The sequence below is a fragment of the Rhinopithecus roxellana genome, chromosome 5 (assembly GCF_007565055.1).
Source record: "Rhinopithecus roxellana isolate Shanxi Qingling chromosome 5, ASM756505v1, whole genome shotgun sequence".
Lineage (NCBI taxonomy): Eukaryota > Metazoa > Chordata > Mammalia > Primates > Cercopithecidae > Rhinopithecus > Rhinopithecus roxellana.
This window is the reverse complement of record NC_044553.1, coordinates 135,224,771-135,250,769: the sequence shown is the minus strand read 5'-3', so window position 1 is coordinate 135,250,769 and position 25,999 is coordinate 135,224,771. Positions and strand designations below refer to the sequence as shown.

The window sequence follows — 25,999 nt, the reverse complement described above, 5'->3', positions numbered from 1 at the left end:
TGCCTTTTCAAGCAGCATGCCTACAGGGAGAAAATATGCCAATCTAAAGACAAGAGAGTTCTAGTTTTCCTAACAGCTGCATTTCTCACTATAAGTTAATAAATCAAAATTGATTGATTTGTCTTTCTGAGACTGGATAATATAAATTTTCTCCTTGAGAGGGTTCTACTCTCAGGATGTTAACTTGGCTAGAATCCCTCAGCATCACCCCTCTGCATCCCCTGCGCCAAAAATCACACTAGCACCATATCCAAGCCACTACCCTCAGACCGGGAAATTAAAAAAGAGCCCCAGCACAAAATTAAAAGATTCAATGTATATTCAGCTAGCCCTTTTGGGTAAGGTTTAAGAAAAACTTGTAAGGAAAACTGTTCTATTTTCTTATCTCTAATAGATACTCAAGTTTAGAGCTGGGCCAGGAGGCTCACAGTCCAAATACAAAATGCATAGAGAGTGGGGGGAGGGGTTGTTGGAGGGGTACATTTCTAAACACAGCAAAACTACTTTCTCAATGAAAAAGGTACCTTACAAATTACATACAATATGACTTTTATTTAACTGGCAGTCTTCAAATTTGTTACATGGCAACTACATGCAGTAGCATTTTTTCCCCTACAATATAATAATTCCTGTGAAAAAGGAAGTAAAACAACAGAATTATGAGTATTTAAATATTTTTCCAGTGATCAGTTGCAATAGTTGGAAGTGTAAGATTCAGAGTCTAAGTTGAAAAAAGATGTCAAATAATTCTTTCAGAACTAACCCTACGGTGACTTTGATGGGTACCCTGACATATGGCATCAGAATTACCATTTTAAAGCATCAGGTAAGTATTTATCCTGTGCGTGAAAGCATCCCATCTTTATCACATAAATGAGTTTTGGGGAGGAAATTTTTTGGGCAAAGCATTCACTCACAAAACAGAGGAAGGATAAGATATTTTTAACCTGAAAAGCCAGAGTCCTTGTCTGACTCAGCAGCAGCCATCCCGAGCTGACGAGCCACTTTCTTCATCTCTGTGCCTTTGCCTACTTTGGCGGAGAGTCTTCTGGGGCTCTCTCTGGATGGGTTTTTCCTCTCCATGGTTTATTCAGCTGGAGGCAGATTCATTGGTACTCTTTTCATCTGGACTGCCCTATGAAAAACAATTATATAAGAAGTCACTGCCTGGAGAGCTGAAACAGATGATCCAGATAGTGAATAAAGTATGGGCAAAGAACATTGGCCTCACCCACTTCAGCTTTATTTTCCTCAGAGGTCTCAAGTGGCAAAAGTTTCAAGTTTACTAAACAGAAGGTTTCCACCCATAAGGAGATTCACAGTCCTCTGGCTGCCCTCTAATTCCATTACAAATTCAAGGCACACAAACCACATTCAACATAGCTTTGTAAACTGCTAACAAAGGCACATTTGATTAGGCTTTTTGCAATGGGTAACAAAATGAACTCACCAGAGGGGAGAGGGGACAGGGGAGTGAAGACAAGGGAAAAGGAAGACGGGAGAAGAGAGAGGGCAAAAGGAGCGGGAGAGGGGAAAGGGGAGAAGAGAGACACTACAAGGCTTGCTTTCCTCGTGTACATTTGCAGGCTCATGACCTATTGCCACCTCCCACAGTGTAGCGTTTCTCAAATTAACCTTAAATCCTTTGGCTGAGGTACTGAACAAAGAGCAAAAACAACTCCCTATACACACATGCTACTTTTAGGCTTAAAAAACACTTTTATGGACAAATAATATCATATATAATAAAAAACTTATAATATGTGTAACTATTAGTGTTATCTTACGTGAGCCTCACAATGTCATCTTCAGTTGCTATCTCATTTTACAGGGGAGGAAACTGAGGCTCAGATAAGTCACAGTCAATCATTTAAAAACACTGATAAATATTGCCACTGTAAATTAGGCATTGTGCAAGGACTGGGTTTATAGAATAAACAGAATAGACATCTGTCACTTCCTTCTTGTAGCTTATGATCTAGAGAGAGACAGTCATTAATCAAGTAATCACTCAACTAGCGACCATTTTGATAAGAGCTATAAATGGGAGGGGCTAAGAGTCTGGGGGACTCAGGAAGTGCTCTGTAGCTGGGATCTGGAGGATTAGGAATTAGTAGCAGTTAAGTGAAAGGCATATTCCAGGCAGTGTGAAGGCCTTAAGGGAGCAAGGGGCTTGGCACAAACAAGTAACTGAAAGGCTAGAGCACAGTGTAGAAGGGTACAATGCCACGCACTGATGACAGACTGGTAGTCAGGGAATAGACAGGCAACACCTTGGAATCCATGTTGGAAGGATTTTAGATATTAACTTAAAAGCAATGGGAAGTCATGGAAGAATTTTAACCAGAAGTATGACATGATCAGATGTGCATTTTATTTATCTTATTTTTTGAGACAGTGTCTCACTCTGTCGCCCAGGCTGCAGTGCAGTGGCATGATCATGGCTTGCTGCAGCCTAGACTGCCCAGATGGAAGCGATCCTCCCACCTCAGCCTATGGAGTAGCTGGGACTACAGGCACGTAGCACCACACCTGGCTAATTTTTTATTTTTTGTAGAGACAGGATCTCACTTTGTTGCTTGGGCTGGTCTTGAACTCCTGGCCTCAAGCAATCCTTCCACCATGGGCTCGGCTCTGTGCCTTGGCTTGGCTTGGCATTCCAAAGTGCTGGGATTACAAGTGTGCACCAGCTTTGCATTTTAAAAGCATTCTGGATGCTGAACTGAGGCTAAAGTGGAAAAAGGCAAGAGCGGCATTGAGATCATTTAGTTGCTACCGTCATAGTCCAGGTGAATTAAGGTGGTGGAGATGGGGAGAAGAAAAACATGGAGGCCCACCTGATGGGACCTGGTTATTGTATTGGGTGGGGGGAAGACGGTGGTACCACTTTCTCAGCTAGGGAGCCCAAGAAGTGCACAGAAGGGAGTTGGGCGGGTGGGGCAGGGTGGCATGGTCATGTAGATTTGGTCATGTAGAGACTGAAGTTACTGTGGGTCATCTAAATGGAGATCCTGGGAAGGCAGTCACATGTAAGACTGAAGCCCAGGGGAGAGGCCTATATTTACTCCAGTGATATGCAGCTCATCCACAGCAGACCCAGACCTAGACCAACAGTGCCAAGAATAAGACCAATCAGTCCTTCAAATTGCTGGCTGAGGATAAGAACATTACAGGTATTTTAACATGGCCATTTAGTCATCAAGGAATGGCAACTGTAAGGCCAACATGATAAGAATACTGCTGGGATAAGGAGAATAGGCCAACAGGGAACATGACAATAATGAAACTAGGAAGATGCAAGCAAAGTCTTGTGGTGTTTTAATTCACGATGCACTCCTGACTCTATCCTGTTGTCCTCTGAGTGAAGAAAAACACAAGCCCCCTGCCAAATAGCACTGTATCTAGAATACCCTGGAGTGCCAAGTCTGGACATTCTTGCTAATATAAGATCTAGTGAAGAACATTAACTACCCTAGAAGCAGTTCAAAATAAAATTAAATAGAAGACAAGGATGCTTATAAGCAACCCTCTTGCTCATACTTTTGCATACTGTAGGAGCAGACTAAAGAGAACACAAACTGGACTGAATGAGAGTGAATTTTAAACACGATTCCAAGTAAAAATCATTCTGCCCCATATCTAACTCATTTAAGGGGACTGGCTTCCTCATTCAACTGACATCAAATCAAGGACTCCCACAGGTCACACGTTTAATCCTATGTGCATAAAAGATAAACAATGGCACTGTCACATCTTGCAGAGAACTATGCAAAAACAAGGTCTATCTGACAGCTATGAAATTTGACAGCATGGACAGCCCAGCTTAAAAAGTAGACTAAAGTGTAAAACTACATCTCTAATTAAATCAGGATCCTTTTGTATGAAATTCAACAAATGTGCACAGTATAATTTTCCTAAAATAATACTGTCCAAAAGTGAATAGAAGCCTTCTGCAAAATAGATGAGGCTTGTGGATGGGCATTCAAACTAATTCATATCAGACTAGGCTGTTGATTTAGATTAGGAGGGTAGCTCATGTTAGTTGCAACTAATTAAGAACCTTACTTAGGTTCTTGAAGTTTCACATTATCTTACTAAATATGGATTATTTTACAGGTACTTTAGATAATGCATCCCAATTCAGTCTTCTACAATCCTTGTGGCAAAACAATGAAAAAGGTCTTGCTATTATTATTAAAGTATAGTCAATGGAGCTACAGAAAATACACAGGAATTTATTCTGGCTTATTGAGAATTTGTAGGATAACAGATAATTGATCATGGAGTCAAAATACTGAAACAGTGACAATCGGTTTTTGAGGCTCAGAAAACAATACTCCAAAATACGGCACTTTAGCATGAGTGCTTTGTTGTTGCTTTTTGTTTTTTCTGAGACTGTGTCTTGCTCTGTCACCCAGGCTGGAATATGAGGCCACAAACACGGGCTCACTGCAGCCTCGACTTCCTGGCCATAAAGAAATTATCTGACCTGTCTTGTCTGATAGTAGATCATAAAACCCTCATTCCAGAATGGGTCCTGCCCTAAAACAGAGAGGAAGGAATGCTACACAGAGGTCAAGAATAATTCTAGACAGACAGACCTTGCTGGGTTTCCCATCTCAGTCCTTTACTATTAGATCATACTCTTTTGTTTGATTTTTCTTTTGTTTTGTTTTTTATTTCTAGACGGATCACATGCTGTTGCTCAGGCTAGAGTGCAGTGGCACGATCACGGCTAACTGCAGACTCGATCTCCTGGGCTAAAGTGATCCTCCTGCCCTAGCCTCCTGAGTAGCTGGGACTCCAGGTTCATACCACCACACCCAGCTAATTTTTAAATTTTTTGTAGAGACTGGGTCTTGATATGTTGCCTGAGCTGGTCTCGACCTCCTGGGCTCAAGCAATCCTCCCACCTCAGCCTTCCAAAGTGCTGGGATTACAGGCATGAGCGACCATGCCCAGCCAGATCATACCCTTTTTATCCAATCATATTTCTACATGGCTGTCCATTCTTCATCAAACCTAAGCATAAAAATAGACAGTTTTGCCTGAGTTTGGGAGGCTTCAATTCTGAAGACTCCTGTCTTAAACAAAACTTTGATTAAATAAAACTGTTATGTTTTTCTCTTGTTAACCTTTCTTTTGTTATGGGAGGGTCAACTAAGACCCTTATGGTAGGTGAGGAAAGGTATCACAGAGTTAAGTTAAAAAGGGAACAGATGCTAAATTTAGATCCTGGGGAGTTGCTGGCATTTGGAAATAAAGAATGCAAAATCGACTTTAGGATGGAAAATTGACTATTTTTGATATGAAAATGATTAAAAATATGAAAGCCTCTGTCTTCAGTAAAGTTCTCTTAAGCAGCAGAAAGCCTTAGCATTGCAGCCAGGGAGGCTCACATAGGATGTGGAACAAAGCGCTACATCCCTTCCCAAACTTTATTCTTTCGGAGGAGCAGCAGCAGTGCCCTCCTGGGAGTGGCTGAGCGACCCACTCACACACATAAAGCCCTCAACAGGAGAGAAGCAGAAAGTGATGGCATTTGCTACTGGTGCTGTCAACCCCCAAATTGGCAAGGCAAAGTCTGAAAACCTCCAGAAGTTGCTTAATTTTTTTCCTCTTAGATATTAGTTTACAATAAAATTAGATGCTCACACACTGACTGGGAGTTGAAAATGGGTTACTAAGCTCTTACCCACTGTGTCCTTTCTGCTTCCTGGCACAGACTGGAAATCACTCACGTTGCTTTACAAATGCATGTACCTTACTCTGCATTAAAAGGGCTAATTTAAGCTCCAAAACTGTCAGAATTTACCCTAATTGGGCCTCTTATGCATATATATGTAACACATTGTCCAAAAGTTTCCCAGAAAGGATAGTACACACTAAAACTCATAATGGAAAGTGAATCAGGCTGGGGCATGGTGGCTCACTTCTGTAATCCCAGCACTTTGGGAGGTGGAGGCGGATGGATCACCTGAGGTCAGGAGTTTGAGACCAGCCTGGCCAACATGGTGAAACCCTGTCTCTACTAAAAATACAAAAATTAGCCGAGCGTGGTGGCACACATCTGTAATCCTAGCAACTTGGGAGGGTGAGGCAGGAGAATCCCTTGAACCTAGGAGGTGGAGTTGCAGTGAGCTGAGATGTCACCACTGCATTCCAGCCTGGGTGAAGAATGAGACTCCGTCAAAAAAAAAAAAATGTGGGGGGGGGGGAGGAAGGAAGGAAGGGAAGGAGAGGGGGAATCAGAATCAGAGCCAAACAAGGTGGCTCACATCTCTAATCCCAGCAGCACCTTGAGAGGCCAAGGCGGGTAGATCACCTAAGGTCAAGAGTTCGAGACCAGTCTGGTCAATATGGTGAAACGCTGTCTCTACTAAAAATACAAAAATTAGCTGGGCTTGGGGGTGTATGCCTGTAATCCCAGCTACTCAGGAGGCTGAGGCATGAGAATAGCTCGAACCTGGGAGGCAGAGATTGTAGTAAGCCAAGATTGTGCCTCTGCACTCCAGCCTGGAGAAAGAACGTGAATCAATAAATATATGTCTATATAAGGGTACAAAATTCAAAATCCTAGCAAGTGCTCCAAAGCACTTAGTTCTTACTACTGTTTTTGCACTTCTGACATTATTTGTCTCCTCAACTTTGAGTTGTTTTTTTCATCTTTGCAACCTCAGCCCCCAACAATTAACATGAGGCATTCAATAGAGTAATAAATTCCAACAAATCTCGGACCTGCTGAGTCTCCTTGGCAGCTCTCATAGCTTAGCAGCACAGAAATACCTGAACAGCTTGAAGGTCAAGATTCTGCATTTCCAAACACCATGGTCACCTTAAGATCTAACCTCCACGTCTGGTCCCCTGCAGGAAACAGATATTTGATCTACCCCTTATTCTAAGATGAAACCTCAGGGACAAATCCACCATCCAAATTAAAGCTTGGCCTAATCCACAAACAATCTTTGTGAAGATTTGTCCTTATGATTAAAAAGGAGATCCAAGGGTTACAAGAAAAGGATCTGAAATGCTGCTTTCAGATCTCTCCTTTTATAGACACTTGGCAACATTCCTGGGAGCTCAAGTTCCCTTTAAAATGTGTCACGTGTATAACATGTGTGCCTGGACAGAAGTGTGAGGTAAAAGCCCAACCACAGGCTTAAATACAATAAAGTGGTAAGGTCACAGGAAGAAAACCTTGAGTAATCCCAGTTCGAATTATAAGCACATTACTAGGTTTTCTCCGAAGTCATTTTCTTTTGGCCTGCATATTCAGAGATACCATTCTGGGAGGATGTCTGTGTATTTTTTAACAGTGGAAAAACCCTGTCTACCTAAATGTCTAATATTCATCTTCCCTTTCACATCCATTCCATTTCTCCAACTCAGGTGAAAATTCGTGTCAAAGATCCTGAACCCCAATTCCATACAATTTCCTATGTTTGAGACCAGTTTGGCTCTATTTTCACCTTTCAAAGGGAAGATGAGTTTAGAGAACTTTCTCTGATCCCCTGCTGCAATTAGTTCACAGTAACAGTACCCACCTACCCATTCACACTAGCCCACGTTGCATCTGTGCCAGGCAGCATGTGCACCCTCCAGGCATCCACCAGCCTGCCAGCTCAGCAGGGCAGAACTGGGCAGACCCTAGTACTGTGCTGTGACTGGCATACCACCAGCCTTCCAGGGCAAACGCCCAGGCAATGCATACTGCCAGGACTTGAGCAATAACAGCGAGCCTAGCTCCAGCCTGTGACCTGGGCCGGGATCAGATCTCCCCCGAAGCCACCCACTAACCACTAACTCCTTACTTGGCACTGCCCGCCTTCTCCCCCAAAACACTACCCCCGGCACCAAGCCTGGCAAGCTGGCCACTCAAGGGAAACAATCAGCAACGTAGGTGACGGCAGGTCTCTGGAAAAGGCAACACACCTGTGCCCTGGGGCCAGAACAGGGTACCACCCCCGACCTCAAACTGGAAGCCCAGGACCTTCGCCCAGTTACCAGTTCTGGCGCCCACTCACCTGCCCACTGCCTAGCCCTCAGCTCCCAGCCGGGCTGGACTCCAAGCTCTCTCCCCGCCCAGCCGGCTGGCGGTTGCGCCTAGGGCTAGACCAGGGCCCACCTGCCCCTCACACAAGCCCCCTCCCCACACGCAGCCCCCTCCTCACCCGCGATTCCCTCTCCCACGCCCCTCACAGCAAAGCCAACAACCCTCAGTCCCACCGTTTGGCCCTCCGTCCCCCGAAAGTCCCAGTTTGCCCCCTTGCTTACTCGCTCCTCTTCCTCTCTGCCCTACTTCCACCTCCTTTCCCCACGCTTCTCGCCCAATCCCTCTCCCGTCGCCAACCCTGCTCCCCTCCTCCCAGACCCAGCCCTCCCTTTCTCACCGAGGGCCGGGGTCGCAGCTCCACGACCGGCCCCCGTGGGTCAGGTGGCGCATGCGCGAGCACGGCCTCGCAGCACCATGACAACCTCGTCGTCGCCGGGTGTCTTGCTATACCCACAGCCTCCCGCCCATTTCTCCTCCCCGCCGCCTCCGCGACGTCTTTCGCCCGCCACGTGACTCGGCTCGGAGGACCCAGCACCATGGAGACCCCACGCTGTTCTCCTAGAAGGGGCCTTGGAGACGCGCCCTTTCCCCGCCCCCGCCGGAAGAGCAGGCCGACCCGGGGCGGGGCCGGCGCTGAGAGGCTTACGCTCAAGGGCCTACGCTCTCTCCGCGACTTGAGGGCGTCTCTATGGTTGGTTCCTGAGGCCCCGCCGCCATTTTGTACGGGTGTCTCGAGCGATGAGCGTCTTGGGCACGGCTTCGAGGCGGGGTTCCGAGGAGCCGGGGGTGGGGCCAGCTTGGAGCCAATACAGCAAAAGGTGCGACTGTCGCACTGTAGTGGTGCGTGCCGCCGTGCCGCCGTGCAGCCGTTGGGGTGGGGGCCGGGGCGAGTCGTGTCCGGCCTGTGCGCTAGCGGGGAGCGACAGTGCCCGGCGTGGGAGAGCGGGCGCGCGATTGGCCTCATCCTGGAGTCACCGTGACAGGGGCGCCAGACCTCCCCGCGTGCTCCTCGCATTTTCCCTACGCCTGTCGCCCGGTTTGTTTTTGTTCCCGTCCACCCTCGAGACCGTGCCCCACGAGGTCGAGGCGCGATTATTTTAAGTGGATGATTTCATGCCCTTTGATGTTTGACTTACTTTGTCATGTGCTGTGGGTTTTACACGGATTCTGTTTCTCGGTGAAGGTTCACGGTGAACACGTGTGTAACAGCTGAAAAAAAAAAAGAGCTTGGGATCACTTGACTTTCTGATGCCTTGAATCAGTGAAGGTTACTTAGAAAAAGAATTATTTCGCCAGTGAAAAAGAGGAAATGGGCGAGTTTAAAAAGAGTGTTGACGGGTCGAGATTCTAGAGCTGAGCTGTCAAATAAAGTGGTCACTAACCACTGGGTAAGTTTCTCAGTCGTACTAGCCACATATCAAGAGCTCACTCACCTCTTTATTGGACAGTGCAGATTATAGCCCATTCCCAGCATCCCAGAAAGTTATATTGCACAGTGCTAAGCTAGATAGTGGGCAATTGTTTTATACTGGTCATCCAAGCCTTTGTAAGTATGCTAGGTCATGGTTAATCACGTTAGTCCTCTAGACACATAATTCTAATGTATTATTGGGTATGGGTGTACTTGTTTAGCAATCAGCTTTACCAACAAGTAATATGCCTACAGCATGTAAGGCTTTTGTTTTGGGGACAGAGTGAAAGTAATAGTTAACGATTACCAAGTAATTAGGAGCGGGGCCACTTTATATACATCCTCTTATGATGCCTTACGAATTTATGACGCAGGTGGTATTTTTTTCCATGTGTGGTGGTTTTGCCCATTAGGACTCAACTAAAAACCCGTGACTTTGGCCAGGCACAGTGGCTCATGCCTGTAATCCCAGCACTTTGGGAGGCCGAGGAGGGCGGATCACCTGAGGTCAGGAGTTCAAGATCAGCCTGGGCTGTTAACACAGTGAAACCCCATCTCTACTAAAAATACAAAATTAGCCGGGCGTGGTGGCGCATGCCTGTAATCCCAGCTACTCGGGAGGCTGAGGCAGGAGAATCGCTTGAACCTGGGAGGCAGAGGATGCGGTGAGCCGAGATCATGCCATTGCACTCCAGTCTGGGCAACAAGAATAAATCTCCATCTCACCAAAAAAACAAACAAACAAAAAACCATGGCTTTTATCCATGAAGCTATTAATACATTGCCTTCTTTTGAAGTGGGATAAAACAATCTGCTTTCAAATAACTTAAAATCTGATATGGGAAATAAGATGCGCTGTAATAAATAATATGAAAGAGAATGGGATAAGTACTAGAAGATTCTGAACAAAACTAATTAATAAAGGGAGAAAAAAATATTTTTTTTTTTTTTTTTTGGTGGTTGGAGTAGGAAGAGACTAGTAGGTAAAGCTTTAAGGATAGCTAAAAGTTGGATTTGCAATAATGGAAGTGGGTGAGCGTATGACGCATATAAAGCCAAAAAAGAATCAATGAAATAAGCAAAAGCATGAGGTGTGGTCCTATCTTAGTTTTCGAAGGGGCAAATAAATCAACTATGAGAGGAATGAATTAATGGCATTTGCAGCAACCTGGATGAGATTGGAGACTTGTATTCTAAATGAAGTAACTAAGGAATAGAAACCCAAACATGGTATGTTCTCACTCATAAGTAGGAGTTAAGCTATGAGGATGTAAAGGCATAAGGATGATACAGTGGACTTTGGGGATTCAGGGGGAAAGGGTGGGAAGGGGGTGAGGGATAAAAGACTACAAATTGGGTTCAGTGTATACTGCTCAGGTGATGGGTGCACTAAAATCTCATAAATCACCGCTTAAGAACTTAGATAACCAAATGCCACCTGTTCCCCAAAAACCTATGGAAATAAAAAATTGAAAACAACAATAACAATGTGGATACAAGGCTAAATACCTGGGTAACGAAATCATCTGTACAACAAACCCCCATGACACAAGTTTACCTATGTAATGAACCTGCACACGTATCCCTGAACTTAAATAAAAAAAAAAAATGAAATAAAACAGTCTGCCTTCAAATAACTTAAAATCTGATATGGGAAATGAGACATAATGTAATAAGCAATATGAAAGAGAATGAGATAAATGCCAGAAGATTCTGAACAAAGCAATAACATTAGGGTAGAAAAAAAAAACTTTCTTCTTTGGTTGTTGGAGTAGAAAGAGACCAGCAGGTAAAGCTTTAAAGACAGCTAAAAGTGGGGTTTGCAGTAATGGAAGCGGGTGAGGGCATAACGCATACAAAGCAAAAAAAGAATCAGTGAAATATGCGAAAGCATGAGGCCCTCTTAGTCCTCTGAAGGGGCAAATAAATCGGACTTCCTTGACTTTACCTACATCTTGAGCAGACAGCCATGCTGTACCAATAACTTGAACTTCAGACAAGTATTGAAATGGAACCAAATGAATCAGACTAATTTAATGATAGGCATAATTTTTATGATTATTTTATGCTATGGTTCTATATAATTAGATACACAGAATAAGCAATTCATAAAGATTGATAGTGAATATTTTCATATAGCTAAACCACCGTAAACGTTTTTCTTCCTTTCCTATTAATTTACCAAGGTTTGTAAATCAGCATCTATTGATAGTTTACTGGTGCCACAAATTCTTTAAGCTTCACTCACTTTACTCTCTTTACTCTTGGTTGGGGTAAGGACCCTGTGATGGATAGTGGGTTCTGAAGCAGCTATTCTTCTTGCTCTAGGGTCCTTTCCAGTTCAAGTTCTCCCCAGTACCATTGCGGTCTAGGCTCGGTTTGCTACCACCACAACCAGCAGGGGGAGACATGCACCCTTAAATCCTACATTTAGGGACTTGCGAATGTTTCTTTTTTCCATCTACTTCTTGAAATTGTAACCTGCCTATCCATGTGAGGATTTGAGTTTTTAATCCTACCTAGGATACTGTGAAGACTCAAACATGGGCCGAGTTTTATTTGAAGATATTTTAAGCGTATTATCTATTGTACAATTTAAAATATATATAAACAATTGTTTAATAATTGTTGAATTTAAAGTTAAAGTCACTTAAAAATATTTAAAAGTGGGCCGGGTGCGGTGGCTCACGCCTGTAATCCCAGCACTTTGGGAGGCCGAGGCGGGCACATCACTAGGTCAGGAGTTCAAAATCAGCCTGGCCAACATGGTGAAACCCCATCTCTGCTAAAAATACAAAAATTAGCTGGGCATGGTGGCCTGCGCCTTTAATCCTAGCCACTCAGGGGGCTGAAGCAGGAGAATTGCTTGTTGAACCCAGGAGGTGAAGGCTGCAGTGAGCCGAGATTGTGCCACTGCACTCCAGCCTGGGTGACAGAGTGAGACTCAGTCTTAAAAAAAAAGAAAAACTGTAATAGGTGACAGTGAAAGTATTCAGATGATCTAGTTTCAAATCCCAGCTCCTATAGGTATCATTTTACAAAAGAAGGGGCATTTTGATATCTTTTCCGTATACACAGGAGGGAAGATAGGACATAACCTCACAATTTAAAAATAGAATAATTTTGGGTGTATGAAAAACTTAAAGCTTTAGTCTTATTTTTCCAGTTGGCTGAAGACTGGTGAAAACATCACCACAAGGACTGGCAGCAGTTCTTGGACTGGTGTTTGGGAACCATTGATTTCCTTTTTCTGAACCTCAGTTGGGCCATCTGTAAAACAGTTATCCTCTAGTTTGAATCTAGCATCTAGCATTATTGGTGCTGATCACTTCATAAGTTTTTAAAGAGAATTTGATGGAGTGGTAAGTGTGTGTCATGGGTCAATGAGAGAAGAGAGGGGCTCCAGCCTGTGTGAGCAGGGGGATCTACAGGTGCCAGATGGCAGAGGCAGAGGCCAGTAATAGTGAGATATATGACCTTTTTTCCCTTAGCAGTCAGGTGACAAGGCCCTCACAAGCCAGACTGGTTCTTAGCTCATATTTTAGGGGAAGATTTGGCAGAGCAGGTATACTAAAAGGATAATATTCAGGTTATGGTCAGGCTGTTCATATACAGGCAAAGGTTTGATTTTAGAGGCAATGTAAACCCCTCCCACATAGCCCTCTGTCTTCCTGCTGATACTTGAAATTCCTTTAAGGAATTGCTTGACACCAAGAGACTCTGGAACCCAAGACAAATTTTTCCATAACAACACGGAGTGCTTATTATTTGCCAGATGCTGTCCTAAGTGATTTGCCTACATTTATTCATTGAATCCTCCTACTGTCTATGAGATGGGTGTAGTATCATTATTTTCTTTTTACAGAGCAGGAGGCTTAGATACAGAGGCCCATGTCACTTGCCGAGGTCACCAGTGGTAAGTGGTAGAGCCAGGATTTGAATTCCAGAGTCCTTGCCACTTTGCTTGACAGCCTCCATGTTAAAGTGGAAATGGGTAATATCTCAGCCTTTCCTGCTGTGCTAAGGAGGAGGCCAGTGGGGAGCTAAAAGCACTATGAGGAATAAAAATAAAATCTTAAGCCCTTCAGCCAACTGGAATGACCCCCTCTTGGCCAAGCAGTCCCGAGAGACACCCTGAAACTGAAATGTCTGGCTGTGATGGGGAGAGAGGTCAGACATGGCTCAGTATGCCCCTTCCTTATTAATCTTTAACCAGAATTATTTCCTAAAGAGTAAGCAGAAACCAACTCTAGAAAACAAGAAATGGACAACCTGTTCCTTTATCCCCATTAGCCAATCACCTGAGGTAGTGACCGCACTCCCCCACCCTCTTTACAGTTTCAGAGTGACAGCTTGCCAGTTTCACAATGCATCCCTTCCTAAAAACTGACCACCATCTCTGAACTAGTTTTAGTTGACTTGTGGAGGATGTGAGGATTTTTGTGTCCTCTGCTTCACCTAGTGATGTCAGAATAAAACCGCCTTTGCAAAGATTATGACGGCAAGAGAAGTCTAGCATGGCTGACTCCATCTTGCTTCTGCCTCATAGGCTGGCTGTCCTCACTCATTCCTGGGTGTAGTCCAAGCTAACCATGGGAGGCATTTAGTTTATAATTTAACTTTGAGGCAAGAATGATAATAGGCCCTCCATGAAACTAACCCCCTCTTTGCTCAGGGACTGAAACCACTTTTGTAAAAGTAATGAAAGACCACAAGATTGGGATTATGGGATGGACCTGAATTCTGCTAAAATATAGATGTAATTAAATGATAACCAGCCATGGCCGGGTGCGGTGGCTTACGCCTGTAATCCCAGCACTTTGGGAGGCTGAGGTGGGCAGATCACCTGAGGTCGGGAGTTTGAGACCAGCCTGACCAAATGGAGAAACCCTGTCTCTTCTAAAACTACAAAAATTAGCCGGTCATGGTGGCACATGCCTGTGATCCCAGCTACTCAGGAGGCTGAGGCAGGAGAATCGCTTGAACCCAGGAGGCGGAGGTTGCGGTGAGCCGAGATTGCACCATTGCACTGCAGCCTGGGCAACAAGAATGAAACTCCATTTCAAAAAAAATAAAATAAAAATGTTAACTAGCCATTGTTTAAGAAGTCACAAAATCTGTAACTTCCCCAAATGCTCCTATAGGTAATCACTATTTTAGAACCTAAGATTGGTCTTTTGAGATGTTTTTCAGACTTTTGCATTCTGGCAACTGACTGACTTCACTTGAATCTGTGACTCAGGAATCAACTAATCCTGTGGGCCCCCCGCCCAGAACTCAGCACACGAGGACTAATTTTCCACACCCCTAGGATTTCTTGCCCAACCAGTCAGCAGCACCCATTCCCTAGCCCCCTGCCCACCAAATTACCCATAATACTATTGCCTCTCAGTTCTCAGGAAAACTGATTTGAGTAATAAACTCCCATTTTCTGCTAACCCTGCAATAATTAAACTCTTTCTCTACTGCAATACTGCTGTCTCAGTGAATTGGTTTTGTCTGTGCAGTAGGTAAGAAGAACCTGTTGAGCAATTACAAGTGGACCAAAAACTCTACCCTTGGACCATGCTAACACCACCACTTTTTTTGAATATGGGACTCAGGAAGAAATGTGAAGCTCAATTGCATATATGGTTGTTTCTCCTTTCATAAGTATTCATGACTCCTATAGCTTACTGAATATTACATATTTGGCCATGCAGCTAAGCATAAATTTCTGTTTGCTTTAGCCCTCCCTTGAAGTGATTGCTCTCAGCTTCTTCTGAAGGTTACACTTCCCAGCCTGTGGGCCTGCAGGCTGCAACCGTTTATGAGAAATAAAGCTCTCCCTTCCAAATTTATGAACTTTGTGATTGATTCTTCAGTTGACAATTAGGTACAGGCACTTGTGTGGAAAGGAGGATGCCACGAATGGGGGCTGGCCACTGTAAAAGCATACTACAGAAGATGCCTCCAGCTGGTCATCTTTTTCTCTGTACATCGTAGAGATATTTGGGATGTGTGTGTATCTGTGTGTTATATGCTGATTTCAACCCACATACCTGCCCAAACTATTCAGAAGCTGCCTTGTATCTGTTAGACCCTCATCCTGAGTCTTTTTAGTGGAAGACTTTTAAAGTATTTCCCCCAAAAGAGCATAAGGAACTTCACCCCAAAATATGACTCCTAGATATAATGAGTATTTTGAGTTAAAGGCCCTTAGAGATCAACAGATGTTGGTAAAGATTTTTCCCTTATCTACATAAAGATTGGATGGACCCTACAAGGAGAACAATTGTTTCTCGCCCCCCGCCCCTTATTATCTACTTTCTTTTTGTTTATTTTTTGAGACATAGTCTCGCTGTGCCACCCAGGCTGGAGAGCAGCGGCACGATCTTGGCTCACGGCTCACTGCAACCTCTGCCTCCTGGGTTCAAGCAGTTCTCCTGCCTCAGCCTCCTGAGTAGCTGATATTACAGGTGTGTGTCACCACATCCAGCTGATTTTTGTTTTTTGTATTTTTAGTAAAGACGGGGTTTTATCATGTTGGTCAGGCTGGTCTTGAACTCCTGACCTCAAATGATCACCTGCCTCAGCCTCCCAAAGTGCTAGGATTACAAGCATAAGCCACTTCACCTGGCCTTTTTTTTTTTTTTTTTTTTTTTTTTTTTTTTGAGACAGAGTCTCACTCTACCACTTAGGCTGGAGTGCAGTGGTATGATCTTGGCTCACTGCAACCTCCATCTCCCTGGGTTCAAGCAATTCTCATGCCTCAGCCCCCTGAGTAGCTGGGATTACAGGCATGTACCACCACGCCCAGCTAATTTTTGTATTTTTAGTAGAGATGGGGTTTCATCATATTGGCCATGCTGGTCTCGAACTCCTGGCCTCAAGAGATCTGCCTGCCTCGGCCTCCCAAAGTGCTGGGATTACAGGCATGAGCCACTGTGCCTGGCTTCCTCCTCTTATTATCTATTGCAGAAAAGACGAACAATGTAACCACACCTGAACAGACTCTTTCACAAGATGATATCTCTCTTGCAGACTCACTCAGACAACCATTTAGAAATTAATCTCTGTTGCCCAATCCATTCATTCTCCCTAGCAACCATTTATTGCCAATCGACAAAATTACCTGTATTCCCTGTCTCCCCCTCCACCTGAATAAGGCTATCTGGACCCCACTGGAAAGTGGGGTAAGCACTCTGTGATTCTCCATGTTTGCACATTAATACATTTGTACGCCCTTTCTCTAATCTTTTGTGAGCTGATTTTTTTGGCGAACTTTCAGAGGTCAAAAGGGAAGTTTCCCTTTGCCCCTATACCTCTTCCCCAAATAAATATGAAGTCATCTACTTATTTATTGAGATGAGAGTCTATTTGTCACCCAGGCTGGAGTGCAGTGGCATGACCTGGGCAACACTGCAGCCTTGACCTGGGCTCAAGCAATCCTCCTGCCTCAGCCTCACAAATAGCTGGGACTACAGGTGCATGCTGTCACACCGAGCTAATTATCTTTATTTTTTAAAGATGGGGCCTTCCTATGTTGCCTAGGCTGGTCTTGAATTCCTGGCCTCAAATGATCCTCTCACCTTAGCCTCCTAAGTAGCTGGGATTACAGGCACAAATTACCATGCCCGGCTTTGAAGTCTTTGATTTAAACTCACACCTTCTCTCTCTCTAGGCCACCCAGAAAGCTGTTCACTTGCCTCTGTGTGGAAGCATTTGATTTTTGGCTTGGAGGTTTTCCTTGGCTTTGTATCTTGCCTCAGAGGCTTACCTCCTTTCTGTAAACAGCCTTTGTATCCCAGTTGAGTTCACCAGCATGGGACTGACAAAAGACAGGGAACACAGAAACACCACGGCAGAAAGCCAAATGGAATTGGAGCTCTTCGGTGGGATTTGTTTCTTCAGTAATAGGAAGCTGGCTACAAAGACCAAGATTAGGAATAGCCTCCATATAGCAATTATTTACAAAAATTGAGCACTTTGTGCCTTGTAGCTTGATCTAGACTGGCTTGTAATTTCTTGGGTACTTCTCTGTCTCCCTCACTGGAGTCTAAACTCCTTAAGGGCTGGGATTATATCAAATGATTTTCTCCCACAAAGTAAATTCTGCACAGCATATGTTCAACTAACTTGCTATCAGTGGAACCCGAACTTCCTGAACATTTAACAGCGGGGTCACACATCACTGAAAGGACTCCAGAGAAGGAAAAGACACCATGAAGGAAGGGAGTGAGTACCTTCTGTGGCCACAGGTGCACAGAAGCTTGTCCCTCCTTTTCTTTTGTCGGTTCCCTGACATGCTCTACTCTCTGCCACCTCCAGGCCTTTTGCACACACCTGTGTGGGGCCACTGGGGAAAGGAGGAATAAAAGTAACTGTGACTCCCACTGGTTTTGCTCTACACTTGTCATTCTGGCAAAGAAATTCCAGAGCCTGCATTGTTCCTCCCACCCCTCTGAGTCATTGGAGGGTCTTTTCCATTCCAAAATTTACTCAAGAATGCCCTTGAATCCTCCTCCTTTATGTTTGATTTGGCTCATGGCTGACTCTATTTGGAATTCCATGAAGAATCTTATAAAACCTAGTAGTCAGTAGAGATGTAGTGGCTGTACTTTGCAGACAGAGACATACCCAAGAATGTCATACGCCAGTACTTCTGTCTCTGGCCCCAGGGAGTCTGGATGGCCCTTTGTCAAGTTTCACTTCACAGGATTGGCCAGCTTGTCTTGTTTTAAGTCAGCACCAAAACAGGTTAGATAAACAGGCTCCATATGTTGGGTTGAAGCCATGCCCAGTTGTTCGTCAGAACTACCTGGTTGATTTTATCTCGATTCAGAATCTGCTTTCTTCACAGCCGATTGCCTGATAGCAGAGTCTAAGGTCTCAAAATTAAATCTCAAACAGGAGACTGAAAAGCAAGCAGTCAATTTGCAAAGACTTAAATATGATATTGGGGTGGGGATGGGGCATGATGAGACTCAGAAAACAATATCTCAAAATGAAAGCCTCAGAAAGCAGCCTCAAAAGCAAGTTTTTATCTGACCTTCTGCTGCCCTCCTGTCTCTCTGTCCCATTCTCTCCCCAGGCCAGCCATAGAAACTAGAATCCCTCTTCCCCAAGGCAGGTCAGAGAACCAGAACCCCTTTTCTCCAAACCATAAAACCTAAAAATAATTTTCCCTCCACCTTGCCATGTAAAAACTGGCCATAAAGAAATTACCTGACTACCTCGTTTGACTGTAGGTGGTAAGAGCCCCAATCCAGAGAGGGTCCTGCCCCACACCCAGAAGGAAGGAGTGCAGGCTCAGAGAGGCCGAGAAGTATCTGGACAAAAAAGCCTTGCTGGGTTTCCCCACTCAGTCTCATAGCATTTGATCATACTCTTTTTTGTCCAATCATATTTCTACATGGCTGTCCATACTTTGTTTTACCTAAGCACAAAAATGATCAATTTTCCCTGTATCTTTGGGTCTTCATTCTGAAGTCTCCTGTATACACATGTTAAATAAATTCGTGTGCCTTCTCTCCGATTAATCTGCTCCCTGTCAGAGATTTTCAGCAAACCTGCTGAAGGTGATAGGGATGTTTTCCCTTGGCCCCTACGGGCATATATTCTTTTTTTTTTTATCTGTGTGTGGGAGGGTCCTTTTGAAAATTCAAATGAAAAAGATGAGTCCCCTTAGACTTCCAAATTTGCAGTGGAATTTAAATTTATTTATTTATTTTTTTGAGACAGGGTCTCATTCTGTGGCCCACTCTGAGTGCAGTGGTGCAGTCTTGGCTCACTGCAACCTCCGCCTCCCTGGCTTAGGTGGTCCTCTCACCTCAGCCTCCCAAATACCTGGGACCACGGGCTCATGCCACCATGCCTGGCTAACCTTTTTTTTTTTTTGGTAGAGGCGGGATTTTGCCTTGTTACCCAGGCTGTTCTCGAACTCCTGAGCTCAAGCGATCAATCCTCCTTGGCGTCCCAAAGTGCTGAGATTACAGGTATGAGTCACTGCACTTGGCTCGCTCTCTTTTTCTTGCTTAACATCAGAGTAGCTTTCACACATTTTTTATTCATTCTTCAACACATTATTGTGTTTTTAGCCTAAAGACAGGGATATCAATACCTACAGTTGAGTGGAGTCTTTACAAGGCAGCTTATTTGTCTAAAGTGTCTTGGAAATCCTGTGCAAACAAATTGCTAAGAGCGTTTTCCTCAGGTATGAAAAAGGGTGATTTATTCACCCAGAACTAGTGGTTTCTTTAAGATGTTGTGTATCCTTTTTAAGATTTAAAAGGCTGCTTTTTTCTGGAAGTCTCGTCCCAGCTGGCATCACGGGACACGCTGATCTGGAGCCGTTATTGAATTGATGACCATTCCCATGCATAACTATGGTGCGTTTGGTCTCCTGCTTTGTGGACAAGTATAATGGGATAACCCACAGGATTTACCCACAGGGTAAATCCAAGAAAATTCACTGCAATGTCTTGTGCTAATAGTTTAATGAAATTCACCCTCCAGCAATTTCTGACAGGGCATGGGGATTTTCTCCAGTGTCACCATACTTCAGCAGGAGTGACTGTGTCATCCAGGTGCAGGTATTCTTGGTTGTCCTTTACCTGTTGTCTCTTCTTGTCACACATAGCTAAGAAAGCAGATGACAGGTTCATCTCTATTACATGGGGAATTACCAAGTGGTTGCCTAGCAACTAACACAGCACAGTCAACATGGTCTCTGTTGTGGAATGTAGAGTGGTTAGCTTTCTTTTCAAGAATGCATTTCCATACTTCTTTTGGGTTTCTAGAAAAGAAGGTACATTTCCTGGATTTGAGGTTAGTAAAATGGACTTTTGTATTGCTTTTTCCAGTATTTATTCTATAGTAGGCCATTATTGTAACAAACAACGGTTATCTGACCAAATCATTAATACAGTAATTGTTTCACTTACATTCAATTCAGTAAGCATCTTCTATGTGCCATATACCCTTCTAGATACTGTAAGGAATTATGAGGATGCGCAAGTGTGGTCCCTGGTCTCAGGGAACCTAAAATTTAGTGTAGATGCTTATATGTTTAATAGATGTGTATAAATCACTTGTTTACGCATGCGAAACAGCTATATATGTATGTAAAATAAAGTTATCTTTATTTGGAAGAGTTCCTTTGTGTTTGATCAAAGGATTTTTTTGCTTGTATTTAGATTACTGTCTTCATAGCTTACAGCTGCAATCAGTTCAAAAAGCTGTAATCAAAAACTGTAATCACTTTTAAGACATAGCTCCTATTGGAATCTAAGTAATTAGCAGCTCTTAAACAGCTCTTGTTGGAATATGCCTTTGCTGCTGCTGATGTTATCAGCTAGGATGGTGCTGCTCAGTGTCTGCACTGCAGTCTTTCTGCATAATTGCTGCTGTGGTGTTCACAGCTCCCTGCTTCTATTTTACACATTCCAGTTTAAAAGAAGCTCCTTGTCTTTCTTTGTCTACTTTGTAACCGTGCAGCTGCCTCTCTCCCCTTAAAGAGGGACTTTGGCATGTCCCAAATCTTGCTTCAGGGAATCCTTTGATTACTTGAGCTAACTTCTTTTCCACTGGAGAGACAGTTGCTAGACATAGCCTGGGATTTGACTAGCCCCTTTCCCATGAATTGACTCAGCTGGTGAATTGTGGCATCTTCATCCTCAGGAAGGTGCCAGGGCATGGTGTGAAGTAAGAGTCCCTTGATGCAGCTGGTGCCTATTCGTTAGATTCTCCTCCTCAGTGCACTATACTGAGACTCCACTAAGGAAAGAGGAAGCTCTTGTGGATAGTTGTGCCACAGCCCCAGAATTCTCTTCCACCATTTTGGCTAGTGCTCTTTGGTTTCTCCGCTTGCCTTCCCAGTCCCTCTGCAGGGCCTGCCCCTTGATCGTTTTATCGGCCGTCCAGTTCCCTTAGATCCCTTGAGAATTCGTTTGGACCTCTTGCCTTCACACAGAGCCCTTGACCTTTGCTTCCCACTACAGTGTCAGCTAGAAGGAAGGGGACAAAGGGTAGAAGGGGACTGCGTGAGACCAAACATTGTACAGACATTTTCCTTGAGCTTCCTCATTTCATCCTCATAACCACTTCTCCCTAGCTCTTCACAGCCCCATTCCACACATGAAGCTCAAAACAGTGCTACACAGATTAATCTAATGAGTACTGCCATAGTCTCCTGTCTCAAGCCAGTTTTTCACTTAGGATGAAGCCAACCAACATTTACTGTGTACTGTGTCCCTCCCAAGGGTTAGGAGCACAGTAAAGCATAAGGCCCAGTCTCTTCTCTTAAGGAGTTCCCAGAACGGTTTTATAAGTGCTACAATAAAGATTTGGGAACAAAAACAGGAGATCAGTTAGTTTCGGTAAAGGATGGGAGATCAGGAAGAGACACTTGGGGAGCCATTTAGATCTGGAAGGTTGGCTAACAAGGGAGGACTCTCTATTTACCTTTAAAAATGGACCTAGGGCCGGGCACGGTGGCTCACATTGTAATCCCAACACTTTGGGAGGCCGAGGCGAGCGGATCACCTGAGGTCAGGAGTTCAAGACCAGCCTGGCCAACATGGTGAAACCCCGTCACTACTAAAAATACAAAAAAAAAAAAAAAAAAGTAGCTGGGCATGGTGGCACACCTGTAGTCCCAGCTACTTGGGAGGCGGAGGCAGGAGAATCGCTTGAACCTGGGAGGGGGAGGTTGCAGTGAACTGAGATTGCGCCACTGCACTCCCGCCTGGGTGACAGAGTGAGATTCTGTCTCAAAAAAAAAAAAAAAAAAAAAAAAGGCCTAGAAAAAGCTGGGTGTTGGCGGGCATGGTGGTTCATGCCTGTAATCTCAACACTTTGGGAGGACAAGGTGGACGAATCACCTGAAGTCAGGAGTTCGAGACCAGCCTGGCCAACATAGTGAAAGCCCATCTCTACTAAAAAAATACAAAAATTAGCTGGGCTTTTTTGCAGCCGCCTATAATCCCAGCTACTTGGGAGGCTGAGGCAGGAGAATGACTTGAACCCAGGAGGCGAAGTTGCAGTGAGCTGAGATCACGTCATTGCACTCCAGCCTGGGTAACAGAGCAAGACTTTGAAAAATAAAAAAAGGAAGGAAGGGAGGGAGGGAGGGAGGGAGGGAGGGAGGGAAAGAAGGAAGGGAGGGAGGGAGGGATGGAGGGAGGGAGGGAGGAAGGGAGGAAGGAAGGAAAAGCGGGGTGCAGTGGTGAATGCCTGTAGTCTGAGACCAGACTGGGCAACATAGCAAGACCTCATCTCTAAAAATAAATAATAATAATAAATAAAAATTAATGATGGGCCCAGAGCAGAGATCTGTTGCCTTTTGATGTTGGGAAATCTTTTATTGCTTGACTCTAAATCCTTTATGCTGCAGTTTACACCATATTTCCTCTCGTTTCAACTTCAGTTAAAATAGCGAAAATCTGTGTCTAATACCCTAGTCACTCAGAGGTGTTTTAGCAAGTCATATCTGGCTCACTACCCTAACACAGAAAAGAAACTATTTTCCTGTCACCCCAAAACCCTGCAGCTAGACTTTTCTAGCTGCTGCACTGGGAACAGTTTCTAAGAGATTCCTTCTACTAGGGCCTTCCCTAGAAGCAGGGAGGTAGGCAGGGCAATCAGCTAGTCGGGCAGCCTGCCCCAGATAACTGCACTTGGAAAGAGTCTGCGTTGTAAGCATTTCTCATAGTATCTTCACTGAAGACAGAATTTTTGAAGTTAAATGACATATAAAAGACAGGAATAAAGTACAGGGTCTCACAACATCCCGTACAAGATTTTTACCAGCCTATGGGTCATATTAACCGAAGAGGTCATATTGACATCCAGGCCTAAATTTAATTAGCTCTGGTCGCCTACTGAAGGTCTATAGAACTTGCTAGTCATCCCTTGCCCTGCTAACTCACCCTCAGTTATTTCTGGGAGACCCACCAAAGTATCTCCTATAGGTTCATAGGCAAACCCGCTATGTTCTTCCACTTCAGCCTCCCCATTCATGGTCTGCTATTCACAAGCTCCTTAAATGGGGGTACCTCATCAGTGTCTGTGGCCTCCATAAGAACATTGTTCTTGTAGTGGTCACTCCTGTTGCCCTGCTGGGAGCAGCATTCTCTCTCTTCTCTCCTGAGGCCACTCTTAAGCCAGCAAGTCACCAAAGTGGAGGGTGGGGTAGGGCAGCAGGGACCTCTCACAGACTGGCTGCACTTTGTTAAGTGCGTTGTGAAGCAAAGTTGCATATATCTTTAGTTGCACAAAGCCTCACACAGTTACTCCTCTTTCCATTTATCGCCCTTCATGCTTCCCTCCCTGGGGCTGGAAGTGAGCCTCTCACGTCATCATAGAAGATTATAGCTCATCAATACCTTCCCGTACCCTTATCTTTCTCCCCAGAGAGCTCTGAACCCAAACAAAACAACTTCCACAAAACCAAACAAATAAAACTCAAAACCCTTTTCAATTCAAAATAGCAAAAGTATGTCAATTGTTGCAAATACTTACAAATACTTGGGTGGACAGAAGTGAGAAGGTTGGTGATGTTTTGTATGCTCCGTCCCATAATTCATAAAACCCAGGAATAGTGGGGATTTCTCGTATAACCTGAAAAGGAAGTCAACTTATTTGCATAAGAAACATAATGCATGAAAGCTCCCATCTCATTGGCAATCTGTTGAGAATGCAGTCCTGGGAGAAATCTGCAATGGTTGTAGTCCAAAATTTAACAGTGCTTTGTCAAATAGACTTCTTGTTATACAAGAATTTTCTCTGTAGGCTCTAAGAAACATCCACTGCACCCCACTCCAAAATAAACACACAGAAATTAAACTCTTTCAATCCAGATAATGCAAAAGACAAAGATAGAAATGGGATTGCCCTAAAAGTAGACTTCACAGTATGGTGGACAGAGCTCAGGATGTGGCTTTACAGGTCTTAGTTGAATCCAGGCCCTGCCACTTACAAGTTGGAATCCCCTGAGAAAGTCCCTTTCCCGCCAGGCGCGGTGGCTCACGCCTGTAATCCCAGCACTGTGGGAGGCCGAGGCAGGCAGATCACTAGGTCAGGAGTTCGAGACCAGCCTGACCAACATGGTGAAACCGCATCTCTACTAAAAATACAAAAATTAGCCAGGTATGGTGGCACATGCCTGTAATCCCAGCTACTCAGGAGGCTGAGGTAGGAGAATAGCTTGAACTGGGGAGGCAGAGGTTGCAGTGAGCTGAGATCGTACCACTGCACTCCAGCCTGGTCGACAGAGCAAGACCTCCTCTCAAAACAGCAACAACAACAACAACAAACCAACAAAAAACCTGTAGAAACTTGCTTTTGTGGTCTAAGTATATTCTTAGTTTAAAACCAAAATGTTTTGTTACCACTGCTATTTGTTTAAACATCCCTGTTTCAACATTAGCTTTGGCTATAGAGGGTATCTGGGACCACAAACACAGGATCTCTGTTAAAAGAACACGAAACATCACTTCCACATGACCTGCAATTTCTAGAATGGAGAGAAAGCTTCAATAAACATTCCATGATAGCATGCAACAAAGGCAAGTAAAGGCTGTAATAGAACATTGGCATGGTGTTCTTAAAAGAATAATATTATTTGTTGTGTATTTAGCCAACACAAGGATGTGTTGCTCTTGCTTTCTCATGGTGGGAGATATGAAGTTATGAAGAGATAGTTACTGGATCGAAATAGGAGGAAATGATGCCAGACAGCTAGAAAAAAATATTCGTGTGCATATTACCCAATAAACAAGTAAATACATAAGTAGCTCTTCTTTACCCATTATTCTAAATCTTCAGTGATAAACCACTATACTTCACAAGGATCTATGAATTTTGCAACATATTAATTTTAAATTAATTTGTTTATTTTTTATTTTTATTTATTTTTTTGAGACAGAGTCTCAAAAAAACAAAACGCTATGGAGAAGAGCAGCATCGGAGGGTAAAGATAAAGCCAAGTCCTGGTGATATTGTTTGAATCCCTGGATCAAGCTTGGCCTGAACCAGCACAATGCCTAATCCCTGGTCTGCTCAGTTATGTGAAACAGCATCCCAATTTAAAGTCATTTAGAGGTGAATTTTCTGTCACTTAGTGCAACCAAGAGAGCAATAACTGATGCAAAGGCCACATAGACTTGGCTTTTGTTTTCTTTTTTTTTTTTTTCCTGAAGTATAAATTCCCTTAGCATCTGTGTGGCCCAGCACTATCCTGGATATCCTTAGCTGTCTGGTCACTGAATGGGGACTGCTACTTGGCGGTGATTCTTAACCAGGGGTGATTTTGCCCCCAAGGGACAGTTAATAATATCTAGAGACAGTTTTGATTGTCATGAGGTTGGGGGAAGCGCTACTGGCATTTTGTGGATAGAGGCCAGGGATAGTCCAAAATATCCTACAAGGTACAGGGCAGCCCCCGCAACGAAGAATAATCCAGCCCAAAATGTCATTAGTGCTCTGTAGATTGTTTTGGCTGCCGTAACAAAGTACCTTAGACTGGGTAATTTATAAACAGTGGAAATTTATCA

At 44.1% G+C, this 25,999-nt stretch overlaps 1 protein-coding gene across 2 annotated transcripts in view; it reads right to left on the bottom strand.

Annotated features, from left to right (window-relative positions):
• CIPC (CLOCK interacting pacemaker) overlaps positions 1 to 25,999 on the bottom strand; it is a 38,563-nt gene that overhangs the window by 11,161 nt on the left and 1,403 nt on the right. The window contains exons 2-4 of one of the 2 annotated variants that reach the window (XM_030930625.1): positions 23,967 to 24,065; positions 9,190 to 9,262; positions 948 to 1,135 (exon numbers count right to left, since the gene is read on the bottom strand). In XM_030930625.1, coding sequence (XP_030786485.1) covers positions 948 to 1,083 — 136 coding nt within the window. In that variant the 5' untranslated portion in view covers positions 1,084 to 1,135; positions 9,190 to 9,262; positions 23,967 to 24,065. Of the gene's footprint in view, positions 1 to 947; positions 1,136 to 8,390; positions 8,659 to 9,189; positions 9,263 to 23,966; positions 24,066 to 25,999 lie in introns of those variants that run through there. The other variant, XM_010382704.2, reaches the window with a different exon arrangement.